The sequence below is a fragment of the Aquarana catesbeiana genome, linkage group LG12 (assembly GCF_042186555.1).
Source record: "Aquarana catesbeiana isolate 2022-GZ linkage group LG12, ASM4218655v1, whole genome shotgun sequence".
Taxonomy (NCBI): domain Eukaryota; kingdom Metazoa; phylum Chordata; class Amphibia; order Anura; family Ranidae; genus Aquarana; species Aquarana catesbeiana.
Window position 1 is genome coordinate 227,448,426 of NC_133335.1, and position 22,828 is coordinate 227,471,253.

Here is a 22,828-nt window from a genome sequence, read left to right on the forward strand (position 1 = left end):
TCTCTATCTCTATCTCTATCTCTATCTCTATCTCTATCTCTATCTCTATCTCTATCTCTATCTCTATCTCTATCTCTATCTCTATCTCTATCTCTATCTCTATCTCTATCTCTATCTCTATCTCTATCTCTATCATCTCTATCTCTATCTCTATCTCTATCATCTCTATCTCTATCTCTATCTCTATCTCTATCTCTATCTCTATCTCTATCATCTCTATCTCTATCTCTATCTCTATCTCTCATTACTCTAGAGCGAGAGATGATGTATAACATTTTTATTTTTTTATATTATTATTAAAAAAAAAATTCTTGATGCAAAATCAGCCAGAACTAACTAAATATTATAAGTATGTGTGTGTGTTTATATTATATAATATAAATATATATATACACACACACTCATTTAAAAAAAAAAAATATATATATATAAAAATGTCTTGCCGCAAAATCAGCCAGAACTTTGATTACACATAATGCGATGTGCTGACAAAGAAGGGAGTCTCTGTAGGGGGGAGGGGCATGGTTCAATGGTTCAGGGCCCTGATCTCACATGGTGCAAGTTGCAGCCACAGAATGGATTCCAGTTGGGGGGGGTGTATACCAGAACATGAATTTCACATAATGCTGCCACAGAAGAGAGACTGGGGGGGGGGGGATATGGTACAAGACCCTGATCTCACATGGAGTAAATTGCAGCCACAGAAGGGAGACTTTGTAGGGGGTGTGGGGGTAGACCAGGACACAGAATTCATGTAATGCTGCTAGGGAAGGGAGACGCTGTATGGGGGAGAATAGAGCAAGACCCTGAACTCACATGGTGGAAGTTGCAGCCACAGAAGGGAGACTTTTTTATGGGGGGGGCAGGGACATAGACCAGAACACAGATCACAGAATGCAATGTGCTGTTTGAACTATTACTTCTGTCTAAGCGCAGTCTCCATTGTCCTCTAGTAGCCAACCAGATTCCTCCTCTGGTCTCCAGGGAAGGTGTGGATCTCATTAGTGGCTGTGGGGCAGCACAGACAGTTTCTATTTCAGGCTCCGGTTCTGCTGTCAGCTGTAGTCATCCTTCGGGATCCTGAAGCGCGGTGACAGAAGCATTCACTGGCGGGATTGGCGCCTCCTTGGTGGCGAGGGCCGCGCTCTCCTAATCTGTTTATCCGGATCACATAATCCTCTCCCAGCCGATGCTAATGAACAGCCGCATCGTCTGCAGGAGCCCGGCGCTCTTCTCCTCCCTCACAGGAACGTTTGGAGTGTCTCCTGACACATGAATGAAGAGAAGTGACACATGTACTCTGACTGCGGGATTACAGAAAAATAACCCTCTGGTGGGACTTTAAAGGGCAATAACTCCAAAAGGGCGTAAAGAGATTAATTAAAAAGTATTTTTATTACAGCAAACATGTAAAAGACACTTCAATAATTGTGTCAAACAGGGTACAAAAATAGATATAAAATATATGACATATTGTTCATCGTAAAATCACAACCACTATTATGAATTACTCTTATATTAGTATATAGAGCGATATCCAACGCGTTTCGAGGTCATGGGTAGGGTCAGGGTGGGGTGATGGTGGAGGAAGGGGCGGTCAGAGTGGGGTGGAGAAGGGGAGTGGACGGATTGGTGTGGAGGAAGGGATGGTCCGGGTGCGGTGGTCAAGTTGGGGTGGAGAAAGAGACGGATGGGTCAGGGTGAGGTGGAGGAAGGGATGGTTAGCGTGGGGGGCAGTGGAGGAAGGGATGGTTGGGTTGGGCTGGGGAGGAGGAAGGGACAGTCGGGGTATGGTGCAGGAAGGGACGGTCTGAGTAGGGTGGAGGAAGGGACAGTAGGGTGGAGGAAGGGACAGTTGGAGTAGGGTGGAGGAGGGGACGGTCGGGTCGGAGTAGGGTGGAGGAAGGGACGGTCGGGTCGGAGTAGGGTGGAGGAAGGGACGGTCGGGTCGGAGTAGGGTGGAGGAAGGGACGGTCGGGTCGGAGTAGGGTGGAGGAAGGGACGGTCGGGTCGGAGTAGGGTGGAGGAAGGGACGGTCGGGTCGGAGTAGGGTGGAGGAAGGGACGGTCGGGTCGGAGTAGGGTGGAGGAAGGGACGGTCGGGTCGGATCAGGGTGGAGGAAGGGACGGTCGGGTCGGAGTAGGGTGGACTAAGGGACGGTCGGTGTAGGGTGGAGGAGGGGACGGTCGGGTCGGAGTAGGGTGGAGGAAGGGACGGTCGGGTCGGAGTAGGGTGGAGGAAGGGGCGGTCGGAGTAGGGTGGAGGAGGGCACGGTCGGGTCAGAGTAGGGTGGAGGAAGTGACAGTTGGGTTGGAGTAGGGTGGAGGAAGGGACGGTCGGGTGGGATAGGGTGGAGGAAGGGACGGTCGGGTGGGATAGGGTGGAGGAAGGGACGGTCGGGTGGGATAGGGTGGAGGAAGGGACGGTCGGGTGGGATAGGGTGGAGGAAGTGACGGTCGGGTCGGAGTAGGGTGGAGGAAGTGACGGTCGGAGTAGGGGACGGTCGGGTCGGAGTAGGGTGGACGAAGGGATGGTCGGGTTGGAGTAGGGTGGAGGAGGGGACGGTTAGGTCGGAGTAGGGTGGAGGAAGGGACGGTCAGGTCGGAGTAGGGTGGAGGAAGGGACGGTCGGGTGGGATAGGGTGGAGGAAGGGACGGTCGGGTGGGATAGGGTGGAGGAAGGGACGGTCGGGTGGGATAGGGTGGAGGAAGGGACGGTCGGGTGGGATAGGGTGGAGGAAGGGATGGTCGGGTCGGGTTGGGATGGGGTGGAGGAAGGAACAATTGGGTCGGGGTGGAGGAAGGGACGGTTGGTTTGGGTGCCGGTGGAGGAAGAGACAGTCGGGTTGGGGTGGAGGAAGGGAAGGTTGGGTCAGGATGGGGTGGGGGAGGGGACGGTCGGGTCGGAGTAGGGTGGAGGAAGGGACGGTCAGAGTAGGGTGGAGGAGGGGGCGGTCGGGTCGTAGTAGAGTGGAGGAAGGGACGGTCGGAGTAGGGTGGAGGAAGGGACGGTCGGGTGGGATAGGGTGGAGGAAGGGATGGTCGGGTCGGGTTGGGATGGGGTGGAGGAAGGAACAATTGGGTCGGGGTGGAGGAAGGGACGGTTGGTTTGGGTGCCGGTGGAGGAAGAGACAGTCGGGTTGGGGTGGAGGAAGGGAAGGTTGGGTCAGGATGGGGTGGGGGAGGGGACGGTCGGGTCGGAGTAGGGTGGAGGAAGGGACGGTCAGAGTAGGGTGGAGGAGGGGGCGGTCGGGTCGTAGTAGAGTGGAGGAAAGGACGGTCGGAGTAGGGTGGAGGAAGGGGTGGTCGGGTGGGATAGGGTGGAGGAAGGGACAGTCGGGTCGGGATGGGGTGGAGGAAGAAAGGATTGGGTCGGGGTGGAGGAAGGGACGGTTGGTTTGGGTGGCGGTGGAGGAAGAGACAGTCGGGTTGGGGTGGAGGAAGGGACAGTCGGGTGGGATGGGGTGGAGGAAGAGACGGTCAGGTGGGGTTTTCTCTCCTTTTCTGCCAGAAGATGGAATATTTTGCTGCATGATGGTCACCGAGCTTCTTCTGGCTCATTAGATGCGGTATGCGCTCCGTGGCCCGGATCCTCCTGCTGCTCATGGGCGGTTCCCAGTCGGATGCAGAGCCATCACAGAAGGAAGCTGTATGAAGAGCTTTCCTCTCCAGCAGGATATTCTCCCGCTCATATACTCCTCATACTCCACCTCCTCGCAGAGTATAGATCGTCCTCTGCAACAACTGAAAGTCAAGAATAGTAAACATTTCAAGTATTTTTTTATTTTTTTGTGGGGGGTGGGGTCAGATTGGGCGGTGGGGGAAGGGTCAGATATTTTTGGAAATATCTCTCGCTCAGAAATGAAGGCGAATATTGCAGCTAGTGTTGCTTTTTTTTTTTTTTTTACCATTGTACTTTACTTAACAAGCGATTGATTTTAGTTGTGTTTGGAGTTCTGCTGCAATGAAGGTGGATTGTGATGTGTGGCGGGGAGAGCAGCGATCTGATATCAGAAGATGTTCAGATTAGTTCTCTTTCCATCGGGGGTGGGGGGGTGCATTTCTCTATACGATCGTCCTTCTCCAGCCTCTGTAATGTCAGCCGCTCAGCGGGCTCATCCTTCAGGGACTCCTGTAAATGAAAGGCTGATGGATGCCGGCCCCAGCGGGGGTGTTCTGTAATGACTCCGGGTTAGCGGGCTCTGCCATCCGTGTCCTGACCCAGTTCTGTGTTCTGTCTCCTCGCTCAGCGGTGGACGATCGCTCAGACTCCTCGCTCAGCAGGACGCCAATTCAGGTTTTCTAGCGGCTCTCTGGTCTGGCTGGTCGCAGCTTTATTGAAGAATTATTACGGGAGACTCGGAGAACTCCGCACAGAACAATCCATCCAAAAACCTTCATCCATGAAGAAGCGGCTTCATTGGGGGGGATATGTTTGGGCTTCATGGGGCGGGGATGGGTTTGGGCTTCATGGGGCGGGGTTGGTTTTGGGCTTCATGGGGTGGGGTTGGGTTTGGGCTTCATGGGGCGGGGATGGGTTTGGGCTTCATGGGGCGGGATGGGTTTGGGCTTCATGGGGCGGGGATGGGTTTGGGCTTCATGGGGCGGGGATGGGTTTGGGCTTCATGGGGCGGGGATGGGTTTGGGCTTCATGGGGCGGGGTTGGGTTTGGGCTTCATGGGGCGGGGTTGGGTTTGGGCTTCATGGGGCGGGGTTGGGTTTGGGCTTCATGGGGCGGGGTTGGGTTTGGGCTTCATGGGGCGGGATGGGTTTGGGCTTCATGGGGCGGGGATGGGTTTGGGCTTCATGGGGCGGGGATGGGTTTGGGCTTCATGGGGCGGGGATGGGTTTGGGCTTCATGGGGGGGGGATGGGTTTGGGCTTCATGGGGCGGGGATGGGTTTGGGCTTCATGGGGGGGGGGGGGTCGGGGGTTTGAGCTTCATGGGGCGGGGATGGGTTTGGGCTTCCCATCACCTCCTGCACACCAGAAATCAGGCTGACAGTGGGAGGTCCTTACTGCACATATTCCATCATAAACTAATCACTGAGCAGAAAGTTTCAGTAGATAGTAAACAGTAGAACTGAAGGCAAAACTTTTTTTTTTTTTTTTTTTTTTAATTTTGGAGAAAGTAATGGAGGGTTAGACCCCCTGTCAGGTGTCTCAGAGAGATTTCCCTTCACTTCCTGTTCCATAGCCACAACCGAAAGTGAAAAGAATTCCCTCCAAAGTGAGGGGACCCCAGGTTGTCACCAGAACTGCAAAAAAATTGCTTCTCCACTGACATAATGCATATACAGTATAGGGAGGGGGGGGGGGACTAAAGGTCTCACTTCTTTTGAATTGAAAGGAGATCTCCCTAAAGGAACACCGAGGGCAAAAAATATCACTGGGTCTCTGTGCTTCTCTATGCAATGCAGGCAGATCATGGCTGGTGGGAAGGGTGCATAGCTTCCTGCAAACATCTCAGCACCCGGCCTCAGCACTCCTCTCCAGAGCACTCAGTCCTGATGCAGTGGGAGGAATTATGCAAATATCAAAACGCCTTGATGGGCGGGAGTTAGTCTGGAGGAACATTGCACATTCAGGAGGCTTTGGGTCATTCTTTGCGGTGGAATCTCCGCCCCCACGCGTCATTGAGGGGGAGGGGGGAAGCAAAGAACCCGGAAGAGACAGCCGGCTCCCTAATGGCGGTGTGGGACTCGGCATTATGCGGCAGAGGGGTGGTTGTTTCACTGGGTGTGGAAGGGGGAGGAGAAAGTAAAGGGGGTGAGAAGTTCCTCTTTAACAACTTGAAGACCCCGCCTTTTTCTGTTTCTGGCACTTTTTGTTCACATGCAACAATCAGTATTTTTTTATTGAAAATTACTTGGAACCGCCCCCCAAAAAATGATATTTTTTTTTAAAGCAGAGGCCCTGGAGAATACATTGGTGGGTGCTGCAATATTTTATGTCACACGGTATTTGCACAGCAATTTTTTTGTTTTTTGTTTTTAAACACAATTTTTGGGTTTATTTTTAATTCTAAAATAAAAAAAAATGCATAACCCAATTTTTTTTGTAAAATATAAAACATTAAGTTATTCAGAGTAAGTAGATACCAAACATGTCACACTTTTTAATATTGCGCTCGCCCGCACAATGGCAACAATGTAAATTTCACTATCCATAGGCAACACTTGAAAAGCCTTTACAGGTTACCACCTTAGATGTACAGAGGGGATCTGGTGCTGGAATTACTGCCCATGATCTGACGCTCGCAGCGATACGTCACAAGCCGTTTGCGTGTGTGTGGGACCGACGCACGCGTTTGCCTTTGCACACTAGCACGGGGGCATTTTACATTTTACACACACATTTAAAAAATTTTTACACTGTTGCTTTAGTTTTTTTTTTTTTTTTTTTTTTACTTTATTTTTTACACTGTTGCTTTAATTATATTTATTTTCTTTAATTTAAATATTTATTTATTTTTTACACTGTTGCTTTAATTATATTTATTTTCTTTAATTTAAATATTTATTTATTTTTTACACTGTTGCTTTAATTTTATTTATTTTCTTTCATTTAAATAATTTTTTTATTTTTTTTACACTGTTGCCTTAAATTTTATTTTTTATTTTTTTTTATCACTTTTATTGGTGTAAGACCCCAAATCCCTCCTCTTCACTTAAAAGCATTCAAAACACCAAGATCAACGTTTTTGAATACTTTTGATTTTCAAAAAAATGGCGTCAGTGACATCCAAGTGATGTCATGTCATCGCTTACGGGTTAATATACCGGAGAGCCGATCAAAGCCGGTTCCGGTGTTCTGTTGAAGCAGATTTCGACTACTTGGCTCTACTGCCCGTGCGTGTGCACCCGACGGAATAACAGAAACCCTGTTGGATCTTCCAGGTGCTGCAGTGCGCATGCGCAAGGTACATCACAAATGGGTTTCTGTTATTCTGTCGGGTGCCAGTGTGCACGCTTGGGCAGTACAGCCAAGAAATGTGCTGCTGGAGAGTCGCCGGAAGTGACGTAATCGGAGAGATTTCGATCTCGAAAGAACACCGGCTTTGTATAGGTCTCGCCCAGCCAGCTGGTTGGTTGCTCGGGTCTCTCAGTGGGATGGGAGAGCCCAAGAGAGCAGCAGATGCTCCCGCTGCTTGTAATAGCAATCCAGTGGCTAGTTAGCCGCTCCGATTACTATTACAAGAGAGCCGACCACCGGCTCTAACAAACGGTGCCGGGGTGATGTCTGCAGCTGCATATCCTCCCGCTACAACCACTTGAAGCCAATGACGTACCAGATATGTGACTGGTTGGCAAGTAGTTATAGAGAGTAATTGGCCCTCCTAGTTCTTATTCGGATGCTGAGTCCCTATGTTGTAGAAATGAGGACAGTGGGAGGAATTTAATAGTTCTGAAAAAAAAAACAGCTGGGAATGGCTGACACCATTCCATTCACAGAATGCTGGAAATGGGGCGATTTCCTGGAAATTTTTGGTCCTCCCGGGTGTTTATTGGTGTTGCCGAGTTTTCTGTCCCTTTTTTTTTAATAGTAAAGTTCAGAGTGTTTCTCTTTCTCCGAACGAATGCTTTTCCTCCATTGTTGGGTTTGGGATCCTTGGAGGACGGCATCAGACTGCTGACTTCTCTAATTAGACTCGTTATAATTAGCCGGAGATAATAAAGAACCTTCGCTCCTCCTGGGTGCCCTGAGCCTGCGGCTGCACAGATATGAGGATCTCTGCTAGCAGGTCCTGGCTGGTCATGGGAGGTCTCCCTGCTCTGCTCCTGCACAGGTCCTGGCTGGTCATGGGAGGTCTCCCTGCTCTGCTCCTGCACAGGTCCTGGCTGGTCATGGGAGTCTTCCTGCTCTGCTCCTGCATGGGTCCTGGCTGGTCATGGGAGTCTACCTGCTCTGCTCCTGCACAGGTCCTGGCTGGTCATGGGAGTCTTCCTGCTCTGCTCCTGGCTGGTCACGGGAGTCTTCCTGCTCTGCTCCTGCACAGGTCCTGGCTGGTCATGGGAGTCTTCCTGCTCTGCTCCTGGCTGGTCATGGGAGTCTTCCTGCTCTGCTCCTGGCTGGCCATGGGAGTCTTCCTGCTCTGCTCCTTGCTCTGCTCCTGGCTGGTCATGGGAGTCTTCCTGCTCTGCTCCTGGCTGGTCATGGGAGTTTTCCTGCTCTGCTCCTTGCTCTGCTCCTGGCTGGTCATTGGAGTCTTCCTACTCTGCTTCTTGCTCTGCCCCTGGCTGGTCATGGGAGTCTTCCTGCTCTACTCCTGCACAGGTCCTGGCTGGTCATGGGAGTCTTCCTGCTCTGCTCCTGGCTGGTCATGTGAGTCTTCCTGCTCTGCTCCTTGCTCTGCTCCTGGCTGGCCATGGGAGTTTTCCTGCTCTGCTCCTTGCTCTGCTCCTGGCTGGTCATGGGAGTCTTCCTGCTCTGCTCCTTGCTCTGCTCCTATCTGGTCATGGGAGTCTTCCTGCTCTGCTCCTTGCTCTGCTCCTAGCTGGTCATGGGAGTCTTTCTGCTCTGCTCCTAGCTGGTCATGGGAGTCTTTCTGCTCTGCTCCTAGCTGGTCATGGGAGTCTTTCTGCTCTGCTCCTAGCTGGTCATGGGAGTCTTTCTGCTCTGCTCCTAGCTGGTCATGGGAGTCTTTCTGCTCTGCTCCTAGCTGGTCATGGGAGTCTTTCTGCTCTGCTCCTAGCTGGTCATGGGAGTCTTCCTGCTCTGCTCCTGGCTGGTCATGGGAGTCTTCCTACTCTGCTCCTTGCTCTGCTCCTGGCTGGTCATGGGAGTCTTTCTGCTCTACTCCTTGCTCTGCTCCTGGCTGGTCATGGGAGTCTTCCTGCTCTGCTCCTTGCTCTGCTCCTGGCTGGTCATGGGAGTCTTTCTGCTCTACTCCTTGCTCTGCTCCTGGCTGGTCATGGGAGTCTTCCTGCTCTGCTCCTTGCTCTGCTCCTGGCTGGTCATGGGAGTCTTCCTGCTCTGCTCCTGGCTGGTCATGGGAGTCTTCCTACTCTGCTCCTTGCTCTGCTCCTGGCTGGTCATGGGGCTCTCCCTGATCTGCTCCTGGCTTGTCATGGGAGTCTCCCTGTTCTGCTCCTGCACAGGTCCTGGCTGGTCATGGGAGTCTCCCTGCTCTGCTTCTGCACAGGTCCTGGCTGGTCATGGGGCTTTCCCTGCTCTGCTCCTGGCTTGTCATGGGAGTCTCCCTGCTCTGCTCCTGCACAGGTCCTGGGCCAGGGTTGGAAAGAAGCCCATGGTGTATGTGCCCCTGGAGTGGCAGTCCAGGGGTGCCGTAAGATCACAGTGAGTGAGGGTCACTCTGATTTATGGCACCATGGTCACTGCACCGTACCACACTTTTTTTTTTTTCTCACCTGCCTCCTGGGCCGGGCCTTTTGGCTGGGACCGGAAGAATTTTTGATTCCTGGCCGGGGGGCCTGGTCATTGTTTCTCACAATGGTCACTTTTCACTCTTCTCTCCACTTCCTTCTCCCCCGCTTTCTTTTATTTAAGCACTTTGTCACTTTTTGTATTTTTACGTTTGTACACGGTTTTGCACGTGTGACTGGTAGGGTATAGGTCCTTGGGCCTGCTCTGAAAGTCTTGGGAGGGGGTGGACATGGCCTTCTGGCTTAGTTTGCCCTCTCTCATGGGGTCTTCCTTCAGGGGAGCCCCACCTAGTACTTGGGTGGGTCTGTTTCGGAAGACCCTCCAGAGAAAGGGGCCCATCTAGTTTCGGCCAGATGGACCAAGTATAAGTACCCCAGTCCCCGTCACCATGCTTGTCTGATTTTCCAGTAGATGACAGTCCACATCCATGTCACATGTGATCTCTCCAGTCCGGGACGGCACACGTTGTCATACTTTGTAACGGAGTGGAAATGCTTTATTATACCTGTGAGAATGTTTTTGCACCTTCTCTACACTACAGAGCTCTGTGTTGGCGGAGTTGAGTTGCAGCCACACCTCCAACATAAGTGTCCTTACACAGAGGAGGAGGGGGGCGTGCCTGGTCAGGAGTGCTGATTATGGCGTGCATGTTGGGGTTTACATACACATTAAAACGGAACTCTGAGCACAAAAACCACACATAGAAATATATATTCCTCAATGGCCACAAAGGATAGAAATCCACTCCGTGTGCATCAAATGCCTCTACAAACCCAGATATTACCGTGTAAATGTAGTAGTGACATCACTGTGCTCTGTATAGCCTGAGCAGTGCTGTGGGAGGAGCCCAACAGGCTCCACCCACTGTAGGTTGCTTGAAGAAAACGACAGGAGGAGGCAGAGACAAGACCAGTCAACCTGCACAAGGAGAGAGAGCAGGGCTGTGGGAGTGGCCCAGCAGGCTCCACCCACTACAGGAGGGGGCAGAGACCAGACTAGTCACCCTGCACAAGGAGAGAAAGCAGTGCTGTGGGAGGGGCCCAGCAAGCCCCACCCACTACTGAAAACCATGGGAGGGGGCGGAGACAAGACCAGTCAACTTGCACAATGAGAAAAAACAGTGCTGTGGGAGGGGCCCAGCAGGCTCCACCCACTACAGAAAACTGGGAGGGGGCAGAAACAAGACCAGTCACCCTGCACAAGGAGAGAAAGCAGTGTTGGTGTAGGGGCCCTGCAGGCCCCGCCCACTACAGAAAACTATGGGAGGGGGCAGAGACAAGATCAGTCATCCTGCACAAAGAGAGAGCAGTTCTGTGGGAGGGGCCCAACAGGCTCCACCCTTTACAGAAAACTATGGGAGGGGGCGGAGACAAGACCAGTCATCCTGCACAAAGAGAGCAGTGTTGTGGGAGGTTGGCAACAGGCTCCACCCACTACAGAAAACTATGGGAGAGGGCGGAGACAAGACTAGTCAGCCTGCACAATGAGAGAAAGCAGTGCTATGGGAGGGGCCCAGCAGGCTCCACCCACTACAGAAAACTACAGGAGGGGGTGGAGACTAGACCAGTCACCCTGCACAAGGAGAAATTTAACAGTGGACAGTGCAGTCTCTGGCCAGTCTGTTAGCTTGGAGAAGTGAGGAGGAGAAAGGGAGTGCCTTTCCACCCTAGGCTATGGGGCTGTGTGTTTCTATACATGCACACAGTGTAGGGAGACAACTCTAGACTCGGCATGCAAGAGTGACCCCATAGGATGCTGCAAGAGGAAGGAGTCACCGTGACACAGGAGACCCGGGGCAGCAGTCATGTGATCAGTTTATAGAGGAACATAGACAAGGATAATAGATATAGAAGATGCAGACTCGGGAAGAGATTCAATCAGCTGCTGGAAGTGTAAAAAAAACAAACAAAAAAAAAGAAAAACAGAGAGTGTACTGTCCCTTTAAATCCCCCATGTGTATGTTCTGTGTCTGATTCATCTGCTTCTCTCCTTCCAGTACATCGAAGCGATCAGCAACAAGCAGAGCGAGCTGGAGAACTTCGTATCGGACGGATATAAGATGGCGCTGACCGAGGAGAGGCGGCGGTACTGCTTCCTGGTGGAGAAACAATGCGCAGTCGCCAAGAGCGCCATGGCCTATCACAGCAAGGTGAGCGATGCAAAGGATTCTGGGAGGAAGAAATCCATGTCACATTGTTATTCATGGAGTCCCACTGATGAGAGATGGTGATGATTGTTGTTCTTTATTTTTATTTATATTTTTATATATTTCTTTGAATAGTATTATTATTATTGTAATGAAAGGAAATGCTGTTTTATCTAAGCTTAACTTAACAAAGCATATCCCTCTATAGTGTGTACTTGTCTCAGTCCAGAGCACTATGGGGTGGATTTACTAAAGGAACATAGACTGTGTACTCTGCAAGGGCAGTTGCTCCACAGCTTAGTAAATGAGGGGAAGCTCTGCTGACTTCCACCATCCAATCATGTGCAAGCAAAAATGCTGTCTTTTTTTCTTTTTTTTTTTTTTTTTTTCTTTTGATTGGGTATTCCTTGCAAAGTGAAGCTTCACCTCATTTACTAAGCTCTGCAGCAACCACATTTGCAGAGTGCACAGTCTATTTGCTTTTAGTAAATCAAACCCCCCCCCCCCCCAAGTGTCATTTCTGTCTGCTGCCTCCTTCCTCCGCTATCTGCATGACTCACTTCTGACAGGTTTTCCTGACACCAGGAGGATGAGGAGATGGCGAAGGTATTGAATTTATTCTTCTCCTCAGTCTTCACAAGGGAATCGGGGGCTTCAGTAACCAAAACTGCAGTGTTTATCCTCATGACACATCACAGGAAGCACCTCCATGGTTAACTGAGGACAGAATTAAAATTAGACTTGGGAAACGTAAAATTAAAATATCACCGGGACCAGATGGCTTTCACATCCGAGGGTACTTGGGGAACTCAGTCAAGTAATTGCCAGACAATTGTTCCTAATTTTTACTGACAGTCTACTGACTGGAATGGTACCAGCTGATTGGAGAAAAGCCAATGTAGCACCAATATTTAAAAAGGGCCCAAAATTCATCCCTGGGAATTACAGACCAGTTAGCCTAACATCAATAGTATGTAAACTCTTAGAGGAGATGAAAAGGGACTATATACAAGATTTTAGTAATGAGAACGGTATCATTAGCAGTAATCAGCATGGATTCATGAAGAATCGTTCTTGCCAAACCAATCTACTAACCTTCTATGAGGAGGTGAGCTGCCATCTAGATAAAGGAAGGCCCGTAGACGTGGTGTATCTGGATTTTGCAAAAGCATTTGACACAGTTCCCCATAAACGTTTACTGTACAAAATAAGGTCCGTTGGCATGGACCATAGGGTGAGTACATGGATTGAAAACTGGCTACAAGGGCGAGTTCAGAGGGTGGTGATAAATGGGGAATACTCATTGGCTGACAGCTAATCACATGGTAACGGGCCGGGATCCGTGATCATCCAAGTCTAATTGATTCGGGGATCACAGAGCATGCCCTGCAGGGGGCTCACAGGGGGCATGCAATGGGGAGGACGTCTATTGCGGCTATGTAGGTCTGCGCTGTAGCCATCATTCAGCTATTGCGCTGGACGGGAAGAGGTTAAATACAAGTACAAAGCTGTAAAACATCCTACACGTTTCAGACATTAGTCCTTAGTCATGGCTGATAAAAAACAAAATAAGTAATCCTTAAATAGTATATAGAAAAGTCACATGATTAACCAACACAGGTGAATTAAAAATGAAAAAGGGAAAACCCGGCATGACTCCGTGGAATGGAACACATCACAAAAAGGTAGAAAAACCAGGCATATAAAAAGTGACCCACAATAGAATGTGTAGTTTGTATTTCTTCCAAAATGGAACTTTGTAAAAATAGTGGGTGCTACATAAAGATGATATTGCCTAGATACTAAATTTAATAATAATTAAAAAAAAGATCAGCAGGCAGCGCAATCCGATTGGGCGTTACTCGCGTCACACAGCGGCTTTGCTGCAGTTATGGAGCCAGTTAACGGTTGCATTGGGGCTCATGCTGCAGCCTTGGGATGCACACCTTTTATTTGGCCTGCATGCGTTATGGTTTATTTATCGCTGCGCCTGTGACTTCCAGCGTTCGCAGCCCACCTATTCCTCGGGAGAGGAGGAGGCGGAGGGGGGAAGGGGGTGAGAGCAATTGAAAATGAAAGCCTTGTTCCCGACTCCCACACACACATTTTGTGCTGCCCACATGCTTCTTACTCAGCGAGATGCGATGCCACTTGCCTGGGAAGAAGGAGGGGAAGAGAGAAGCCCCTCGCTGCTGCCAAGGCCGCTCCGTCGGAGGACTCTGCTGCCATCTGGTGGTGAAATTTTATTCGCCGCCATTCACCGCATGCCAAAATCCCCCAAAATGTGGGCATTGACGCCATAAACCGAGAAGAGGGAATCAGTCATCCTGTGGAGAGAAGTGCCGCAATCTGAGATAACTGATGGGAATGTCTCCTCCTGCCCTGAACCGCATTAAGCATAAAGATGGCGAGCTGCATTTTTTTATTTTTTTGCACACAGGTTTTTATTTATTTATTTTTTTAATGCATTTGTGTTTCTTGCATATGCTGTGTCCATACTGTACTGCATTTTTTTAAAAACGCATTCTTCTGCATCTGGTGTAAGTTAACCCCTAATCTGACTAATTGTTTTTAATGGCAGCGACTCTCAGAATTAGGAACACACTCAGCTGCACATGCCTAATTGTCCTCTTCCCTGGTCCTCCACCGGCGCTCTGGGCTCCTCCTCCTGTGTGCTGCCATAGGGAGCCACTTCCTGTGGGAGTGCACATCCCGAGCCAGGCTGTGCGCATCTATTGACGCACAGCTCAGCCCCTGCCCTTGCTCTTCTCCTCGCTGGATTTGATTGACAACAGCAATGGCTCCTGCTGCTGCCTCTGTGTCCTGTTAGGAGAGAGAGAGCGGAGAGCACTGCTACAGATGGGCACAGCGTTGGATCAAGATCGGACTCGTGTAAATATAAGGGGGGTTGATACAAATACTGGGACGTTTTTTACCTTTATTGCAGGGAATGCCTTAAAGCGGCATTCCACCCAAAAGTGGAATTTCCGCTTATTCGTCCCCCCCCCCCCCTCCCCACATTTGTCACCTTTCCGGGGGGGGCGGAAACGGGGACCTGTTTTTGACAGGTCCCCTTCCCCACCTCCGGAGATGATGCCGTGGCGAAACTCGGCCCCCCCTCCTCCTTTCTCTGCTGCCGGGCCAATTAGAAAGCGCAGCGCGCTTCGCGCATGCGCAGTAGGGACTCGGTCATGAAGCCGAAGGGCTTCACTGCTGGGTTTCCTTACTGGCAATGGCGGCAGCTGCACTCAACAGCCGAACTGAAGATCGGCTGGGGTGCCGACATCGCAGGCTCGCTGGAAAGGTAAGTGTCCATATATTAAAAGGCCACAGCTACAGCTACAGTATTTGTAGCTGCTGACTTTTAGTTTTTCGTGAAGTGGGCGGACCTCCGCTTTAAGGTGAAAAACGTTTAGGATTTAGAACCACATTTTAATGTTCTCACAGCGAGGTGCATTCTATATTTGGGTTATAAAGTTATATTGCTATCACAAAGGAATTAACTGGATGAATGGCAAGAAAAGGGGCGAATGAAAAGAGTTAAAGCAAAAGTACCCAGTGTTATTGCTTTAGAGTCCATTCACACCAACCATTGTGTTACAACGCAGTGGCTGCTGTGCGTTGCAATGCTGATGTGCCATATATCCCCCGTGCAGTGCTCCCACACAATCTTTATTGAAATATCCTGACCCCATCCCTACTGATCACCTGACCTCATCCCTACTGATCACCTGACCTCATCCCTACTGATCACCTGACCTCAACCCTACTGATCACCTGACCTCAACCCTACTGATCACCTGACCTCAACCCTACTGATCACCTGACCTCAACCCTACTGATCACCTGACCTCAACCCTACTGATCACCTGACCTCAACCCTACTGATCACCTGACCTCAACCCTACTGATCACCTGACCTCAACCCTACTGATCACCCGACCTCAACCCTACTGATCACCCGACCTCAACCCTACTGATCACCCGACCTCAACCCTACTGATCACCCGACCTCAACCCTACTGATCACCCGACCTCAACCCTACTGATCACCCGACCTCATCCCTACTGATCACCCGACCTCATCCCTACTGATCACCCGACCTCATCCCTACTGATCACCCGACCTCATCCCTACTGATCACCCGACCTCATCCCTACTGATCACCCGACCTCATCCCTACTGATCACCCGACCTCATCCCTACTGATCACCTGACCTCATCCCTACTGATCACCTGACCTCAACCCTACTCATCACCTGACCTCATCCCCATGGCGAGCCAGGTCTTCTCATCCAACATCAGTACCTGACCTCACATATGTTCTTTTGGATCACAGGGGTTCTAGCCTTCCCCATGGGAACAGTCTTGGGGACTGTTTCTATTCCAATATGACTGTGGCACAAAGCCAGCTTTATTAGGAGTCCTGACCTTAACCCTACTGAATGCCTTTGAAATGGACTGGAACGTTTGACTGCAGGCCAGTTTTTTTTTTTTGGTGCCCAATGTGAGGCCGGATATGTAAACAAGGTCTTCTTATCCACCATCAGTACCTGACCTCACAAATGGTACAAATTTCCCACAGATTTCCCACAGAAACTCTTCTTCAAAATCTTGTGGAAATCCTTCCGAGAAGGGTGGAGAATAGTATAGCCACAGAGGGGGCAACTCCGTATTAATGGATATCGGGGGGACAACTCCATATAACTGGCCCTAGTTTTGGAATGGGATGCCCAGCAAAGCCAATATAGATGTGATGGCCTGGTATCCACCTACTGGTCATATGGAGTAGTCTTCTGGCCAGACATAAATATTCCATGAAAGTGTGACCCTCCCATTTTACTGGCCCAGGACACGCACCTCTGAAAAATTGTGGCTCTTACTGTGAGATGTTTGGAAGGCAGAGACACCTGACCAGTCATATTTGTAGCCTTTTCTACCCTTTTTTAGGATCTGTATCGATGAGCTTATGTAGGGGAATGCAAAACCCACTTGGATCAGGCCGATGCACAAGATGGTGACTTCTGAATTATCTGCAGAGTCTCAGACTGATGCCATTGACATAAGCCCATCAACACCGACCCTAATGTTCAGGTATTATTCGTCCTTCATGATTTGATTCCGCTTCTTCTGTCTGTAGGGCAAAGACCTGATGGCACAGAAGATCCCCCCCTGGCAACAGTCTAGCCTTGACCCGAGCAAGATCCCAGACCGGGCCATTCAGATCATGCAGCAGATGGCTGGTGGACCCAACGGCACCATCATGGCGGGTACACTGTCTGGGCCTATGACCAATTCCAAATCCAGCCTCTCCATATCGGACCCAATCCCTGGTGCCAAGCCCCTGCCGGTGCCCCCGGAGCTGGCTCCTTTTGTTGGGGTATGTACATCATTGATGTTTATGTTAATATATGTATTGAAGCCTCCTGTCCCACCCTAAGTAAGAGGGACCCCCATCCTCAAGGTTGGACTAACTGACCATGAAAGCTGCACACAGTCCCAAGAAAAGCTGATTTAAAGTGTTTGAGGGAAGCAAATAGTAAAATGTAGACTAGAGTTATCCAGAAACCCCTTGAACATTGGCCACTCTTCCCTTTAGTCCGACCCCTCTTCCCTTTTAGTCCGGCCCCTCTTCCCTTTTAGTCCGGCCCCTCTTCCCTTTTAGTCCGGCCCCTCTTCCCTTTTATTCCGGCCCCTCTTCCCCTTTAGTCCGGCCCCTCTTCCCCTTTAGTCCGGCCCCTCTTCCCCTTTAGTCCGGCCCCTCTTCCCCTTTAGTCCGGCCCCTCTTCCCCTTTAGTCCGGCCCCTCTTCCCCTTTAGTCCGGCCACTCTTCCCTCTTCCCTTTTCCCTTTTAGTCCGGCCACTCTTCCCTCTTCCCTTTTCCCTTTTAGTCCGGCCACTCTTACCTCTTCTCCATCACATGGTGGCTCTACTTTGCATTATTTAGAGTTTTGTTCCTCCACAGAGGATGTCTGCACAGGAGGGCGCACCCATAATGAATGGTGTCACGGGACCGCCCCCCAAAATCTACGACCACTGGGACATGCCTGGGAAGCCCAAAGTGTCCCCGTCCCAGCCGCACAAGCAGATCAGCGACTCCTATTCCAACACCCTTCCAGCCCGCAAGAGCGTCCCACCCAAAAACAGCTACACTGTCGGTGAGTGTGCACAGCCCCCCCCTTTTTTATTTTATGTTATTTATTTATCTAATTTTCAAATCTGCAGGCCCTGATAAAGTGGTATTAGAGGAGTGATTGCACTTACATTTATATTATAGCTATAGGCAAAAGTTTTATTGGTTTTGGATAGAGAGGGATTAGACCCCCCTGTCAGGTTCTTATGGTTGTCTGTGTCCCTGTTAGTGAGATTCACCCTCTCTTTATGTCCTGGTGACCGTTATTACCAACTGTGAAAGGATAACCCAAGTTTTGGGTTGTCACCTGAACAGGAATAGAGGGGAAATCTTCCAACGGGGACACTAGACACAGCCAGGGATTCCCTGTCTTTGGAGGGATTTCCTCTCACTTCCTGTTTTGGCTATGGGCAGGAAGTAAAGGTAAATACCCCCCCACCACCACCACCACCAATAGGACACAGATGGCAAATAAAAAAAAATAAAAAAACTTAACACCTCCCCACCTTAATGCTGGCCAAAATGGTGCCTGTGCTGAGTAGCCAACCTCCTGTGTTCAGAGTACAGCAGGGCCGCCGCTCGACACGGGACCCAGACACTAGTGGAGATCACTGTACTAGTGGTATAGTAGCGATGCCAACTACAGGGACTCCCAACTTCTAGACCTGAGTTTCTCAACTAAGGTTCCTCTGGAGGTTTTAAGAGGTTTCTTCCACAGGGAGCAATTTCTGCCTCTCCTATAAGTTCCCACTGACACCAAATCTGTAAAGATGTAACCCTTCCCAATGACCACAAGTGTAAGGAACATTCTTCCCAATGACCACCCTTCTAATGTAGCGTGAGTTGTAGATATAGGTATTATTGGGGGGGGGGGTCCCTGAGACCAGAAAGTTATTTCAGGGGTTCCTCTGTGATGATGAGGTTGAAAAATGCTGGCTTAGAGGGATCGCACAAGTTTGGTCCATACAGAGTTACATTGGTCCATTGGTGAAGTCTCCATATTGGGAGTCTTTGGGTTGTGAGCACAGACCGTTATTATTTCAGCCATTGGCTGGTGGGGCTCAGTCATTTCCAGCAGCAGAGTCTCTCTTTAGGATCCGCACTCTATACTCTTCTGTTTGTGTTTCCCGGACAGCGGAGAACAAGACGCTGCCACGCTCCAGCTCCATGGCGGCCGGCCTAGAGAAGAACAGCAGGACGCGGGTGCAAGCCATCTTCTCGCACTCTGCTGGAGACAACACCACCCTGCTCAGCTTCGGCAACGGCGACTACATCACCCTGCTGGTCCCGGAGGCCAGGGATGGCTGGCACTATGGAGAGAGCGAGAAGACAAAACTGTAAGCAGTACACCGCCTCAATACAGAGGATCGGGATTGGGGATCACTGAGAAAGTAGTAAGAGGGATAGAAATACTTTCTGGGAGAAAATGCTGCTCTTACTGCAGTTTTATATTCTCAGGTCTATGTTCTCTGCAAGTCGAATGGCAAAAATTCTGAATTATGGCCACTAGATGGCGCTGATTGCCATAGGAATGTGGTATGCTCCTCAGTTCCATCTAGTGGCCATAATGTGGTATCTTCCCCATTCACATTTGTTTGGCAGAGAATATAGCCTGAGAACATTTGATTTTTTTTATTTTTTTTTCCCCATTTTTAGACCATGAGTTTCAAGGTGTTATTGATGGATGAACAGCAATGCAAATCTTTTTTTTATAAACTCACCCCATAGTGTTCTCCTCCCTGGAGATACCATCCCTCAGCATGAAGACATTTGAGGAAATAAAAGCATCGGCGGGCGCATAGAGCAGCATTTTCTCCAGAAGTATTTCTACCTTCCGTGAGGTACAACGGGGAAATAATTTGCAGTGACTATTGTGTATCCGATTTATCTCGGAAGATCTCCTCCTGGGAAAGTACAGCAATCTTGTTTAGAGCTGTCAGCTAAGTTGGGGTACATAAACCTGAATTTAATTGGTTGTTCTAAAGGCAGCTCCTCCATTAAGTAGGCCATTATAGGGCTGTCCATACACTATACAATCTCCTTCTACCGTCAACTATGTAGTAAAGGGGAGGGCTGATTTGATGGTAAGTGAATGGATTGTTCTGGTTTGTCCCTATATTACATAACTTTGGTAAAGCTAAAAGATTGTCCAACCAGATTGTATGATGCATGGCCAGTTTAGGGACTGCTAAGTTTTATTTGTCTGGCATTTCAAATTACAAATGACAGTAAAAATGGTAAATGCTTGACAAAACCTGGGCGCCATCGCCGTAATGTTCTCTGGAAGTTTGGGAGCGGGCACAGAACACCTTGACCTTCTTCTGATGGAATGTGACGGCAGACGGCGGTAAATCCTCGGGGAGAACACAGTCCAACCCAAACCTTACCTAACAGCTGCCTGAATGTGAAAAAATCACCAATGTAATTGTCCTCTGTCTGTCTCTCTCTCTGTGTCTTGAAGGAGGGGATGGTTCCCGTTCTCATACACACGGGTGGTGGAAGGAAAGGACACCAGTAACCGTTCTCAGAAGTAAGTAACCAAATGTTTTTATAAGCCCAAATCCAGTCCATCTGAGCAAGACAACTCCGATCTAATTATTGTGATCAACTCTCATAATTGTGTCCCACAGCTTCTGTATTATATGTCCCCAAAATCACGCCAAACCAATTCAAAGGGAAAACCACCATCGAGTTCAGAGCTGTAACAGCAAAAATGTGAAATAAATAATACACTGTCACCACATGAAATCAAAACTCCAATAATAGAAGTTTTCACTCTGAGACATGTTCCAGTCATGGCTGTTACGTCCTTTATACATAAAACCATCACCAGAGTCCAATGTAATAATAAGTTATTGGCCGAGTCTCCTCTGCTTCTGTGTGTGAAACAAACCATCTTTGTGAGGATCCTGTATCTACGTGTCCCTCCACCACTCCAGAGCACAGCAACTCGCCAGCATGTGTTGCCTTTCTTTTTTCAAAGATCGCCAGAAATCGCTCTCAGCAATCCAGTACAGCTTCTTTCGTGACACTTTTCATCCTCTTCCTTCTCTCCCTCCTCCTTCCTTCTCTTTCCCTCTTTTCTTCCTCCTCCTCCTTTTTCTTTTTCTTTCTTCTTCCTTCTTCCTCCCTCTTCCTTCTTCTTCCTTCCTCCCTCTTCCTTCTTCTTCCTTCCTCCCTCTTCCTCCCTCTTCCTTCTTCTTCCTCCTTCTTCCTCCTTCTTCCTTCTTCTTCCTCCTTCTTCCTCCTTCTTCCTCCCTCTTCCTTCTTCCTCCCTCTTCCTTCTTCCTCCCTCTTCCTTCTTCTTCCTCCCTCTTCCTCCCTCTTCCTTCGTCTTCCTTCTTCTTCCTCCTCCTCCCTCTTCCTTATTCTTCCTCCTCCCTCTTCCTTATTCTTCCTCCTCCTTCTTCTTCCTTCTTCCTCCCTCTTTCTTTTTCTTCCTCCTCTTCTTCCTTCTTCCTCCCTCTTCCTTTTTCTTCCTCCCTCTTCCTTTTTCTTTCTCCCTCTTCCTTTTTCTTCCTCCCTCTTCCTTTTTCTTCTTCCTCCCTCTTCCTTTTTCTTCTTCCTTCCTCTTCCTTTTTCTTCTTCCTTCCTCTTCCTTTTTCTTCTTCCTTCCTCTTCCTTCTTTCTTCTTCTTCCTTCTTCCTCTTCCTTCTTCCTTCTTCTTCCTCCTCCTCCCTCTTCCTTATTCTTCCTCCTCCCTCTTCCTTATTCTTCCTCCTCCTTCTTCTTCCTTCTTCCTCCCTCTTTCTTTTTCTTCCTCCTCTTCTTCCTTCTTCCTCCCTCTTCCTTTTTCTTCTTCCCTCTTCCTTTTTCTTTCTCCCTCTTCCTTTTTCTTCCTCCCTCTTCCTTTTTCTTCTTCCTCCCTCTTCCTTTTTCTTCTTCCTTCCTCTTCCTTTTTCTTCTTCCTTCCTCTTCCTTTTTCTTCTTCCTTCCTCTTCCTTCTTTCTTCTTCTTCCTTCTTCCTCTTCCTTCTTCCTTCTTCTTCCTCCTTCCTTCCTCCTTCTTTCTTCTTCCTCTTCCTCCTCTTCTTCCTTTTTCTTTCTTTCTTTCTTTCTTTCTTTCTTTCTTTCTTTCTTTCTTTCTTTCTTTCTTTCTTTCTTTCTTTCTTTCTTTCTTTCTTTCTTTCTTTCTTTCTTTCTTTCTTTCTTTCTTTCTTTCTTTCTTTCTTTCTTTCTTTCTTTCTTTCTTTCTTTCTTTCTTTCTTTCTTTCTTTCTTTCTTTCTTTCTTTCTTTCTTTCTTTCTCCTTCCCTCTTGTTCCTCCTTCTTCCTCTTCTTCCTTCCCTTCCTCCTTCCTCTTCTTCCTTCCCTCCTGCTCTCTCCTCTTCTTTTCTCCCTTCCTCCTCTTCTTGCTTTTCTTTTTCTTTTTCTTTCTTTTCTTTCCTTCTTCCTCTATCTTCGTCCTCCTTCCTCCTCCCTCCTTCTTTTTTTCTTTCTTTTTTTTTCTACTTTTCCTCCTTCCTTCTCTCTTTCCTTTCTTTCTTTTTCTCTCTCGCCTTGTCATTGGGCTCTCTGCTCTCATAGTAGTTAGGACGGGGGCTGGAGCCGGTTTAGCGTATTAGGCCTGACTTCTGCTTGAACTCTGTATGTTTTGGCTGGGTTTTTTTATCACAGATCTGTTTTGACTCCTCACAGCTTACAGCCTGGAAAAAGCAGTAGCACCGGAAACCTGCTGGACAAAGACGACCTCTCCATTCCTCCCCCCGATTACAACATGGCATCGCACGGCTTCCCGCCACAGGCATCCGGCACCTACAAGCCCCGCCCCTACAGCGTGGCCGCCCCAGTCTTCACACAGGTTAGTTAGAAATTAGAAGTTCCAGCTACGGGTCATTTTATATATCCAAGACCAACACAGCTAGTGAGCAGAGGTGACCTATACCAACCAATCAGATGACAGACTAGTGAAAGCCACTTTCTGATTGGCTGCTGTAGGTTATGGTACACGTCCTGCTCTTTTATTATAAGAGAAATATGTAGGCAGCCACTGAGAACTTCCTGGAAATGCTGGTTTCCTGGCTTCCACAATGATCTTTTGGGTTTCAATAATCTTCAGGCTGTGACCCGGGGTGTACGCTATATTACCAAAGTATTGGGACACCTGCTTTTACATGCCCATGAACTTTAATGTCATCCCAGTCTTAGTTTGTAGGGTTCAATAT

General features: G+C 49.1%; 1 protein-coding gene across 4 annotated transcripts in view; it reads left to right on the forward strand.

Moving 5' to 3' along the window:
* The window catches only part of BAIAP2 (BAR/IMD domain containing adaptor protein 2), a 228,947-nt gene that overhangs the window by 142,141 nt on the left and 63,978 nt on the right, over window positions 1-22,828 (forward strand). For all 4 annotated transcript variants that reach the window (XR_012236794.1, XM_073606850.1, XM_073606847.1 and 1 more), the window contains exons 7-12: window positions 11,382-11,534; window positions 16,673-16,912; window positions 17,498-17,690; window positions 18,801-19,002; window positions 20,127-20,195; window positions 22,302-22,464. Coding sequence is in view for 3 of the 4 variants with exons in the window: in XM_073606850.1 (XP_073462951.1) it covers window positions 11,382-11,534; window positions 16,673-16,912; window positions 17,498-17,690; window positions 18,801-19,002; window positions 20,127-20,195; window positions 22,302-22,464 (1,020 nt within the window). In the remaining variant the exon portion in view is untranslated. The remainder of the gene's footprint in view (window positions 1-11,381; window positions 11,535-16,672; window positions 16,913-17,497; window positions 17,691-18,800; window positions 19,003-20,126; window positions 20,196-22,301; window positions 22,465-22,828) is intronic.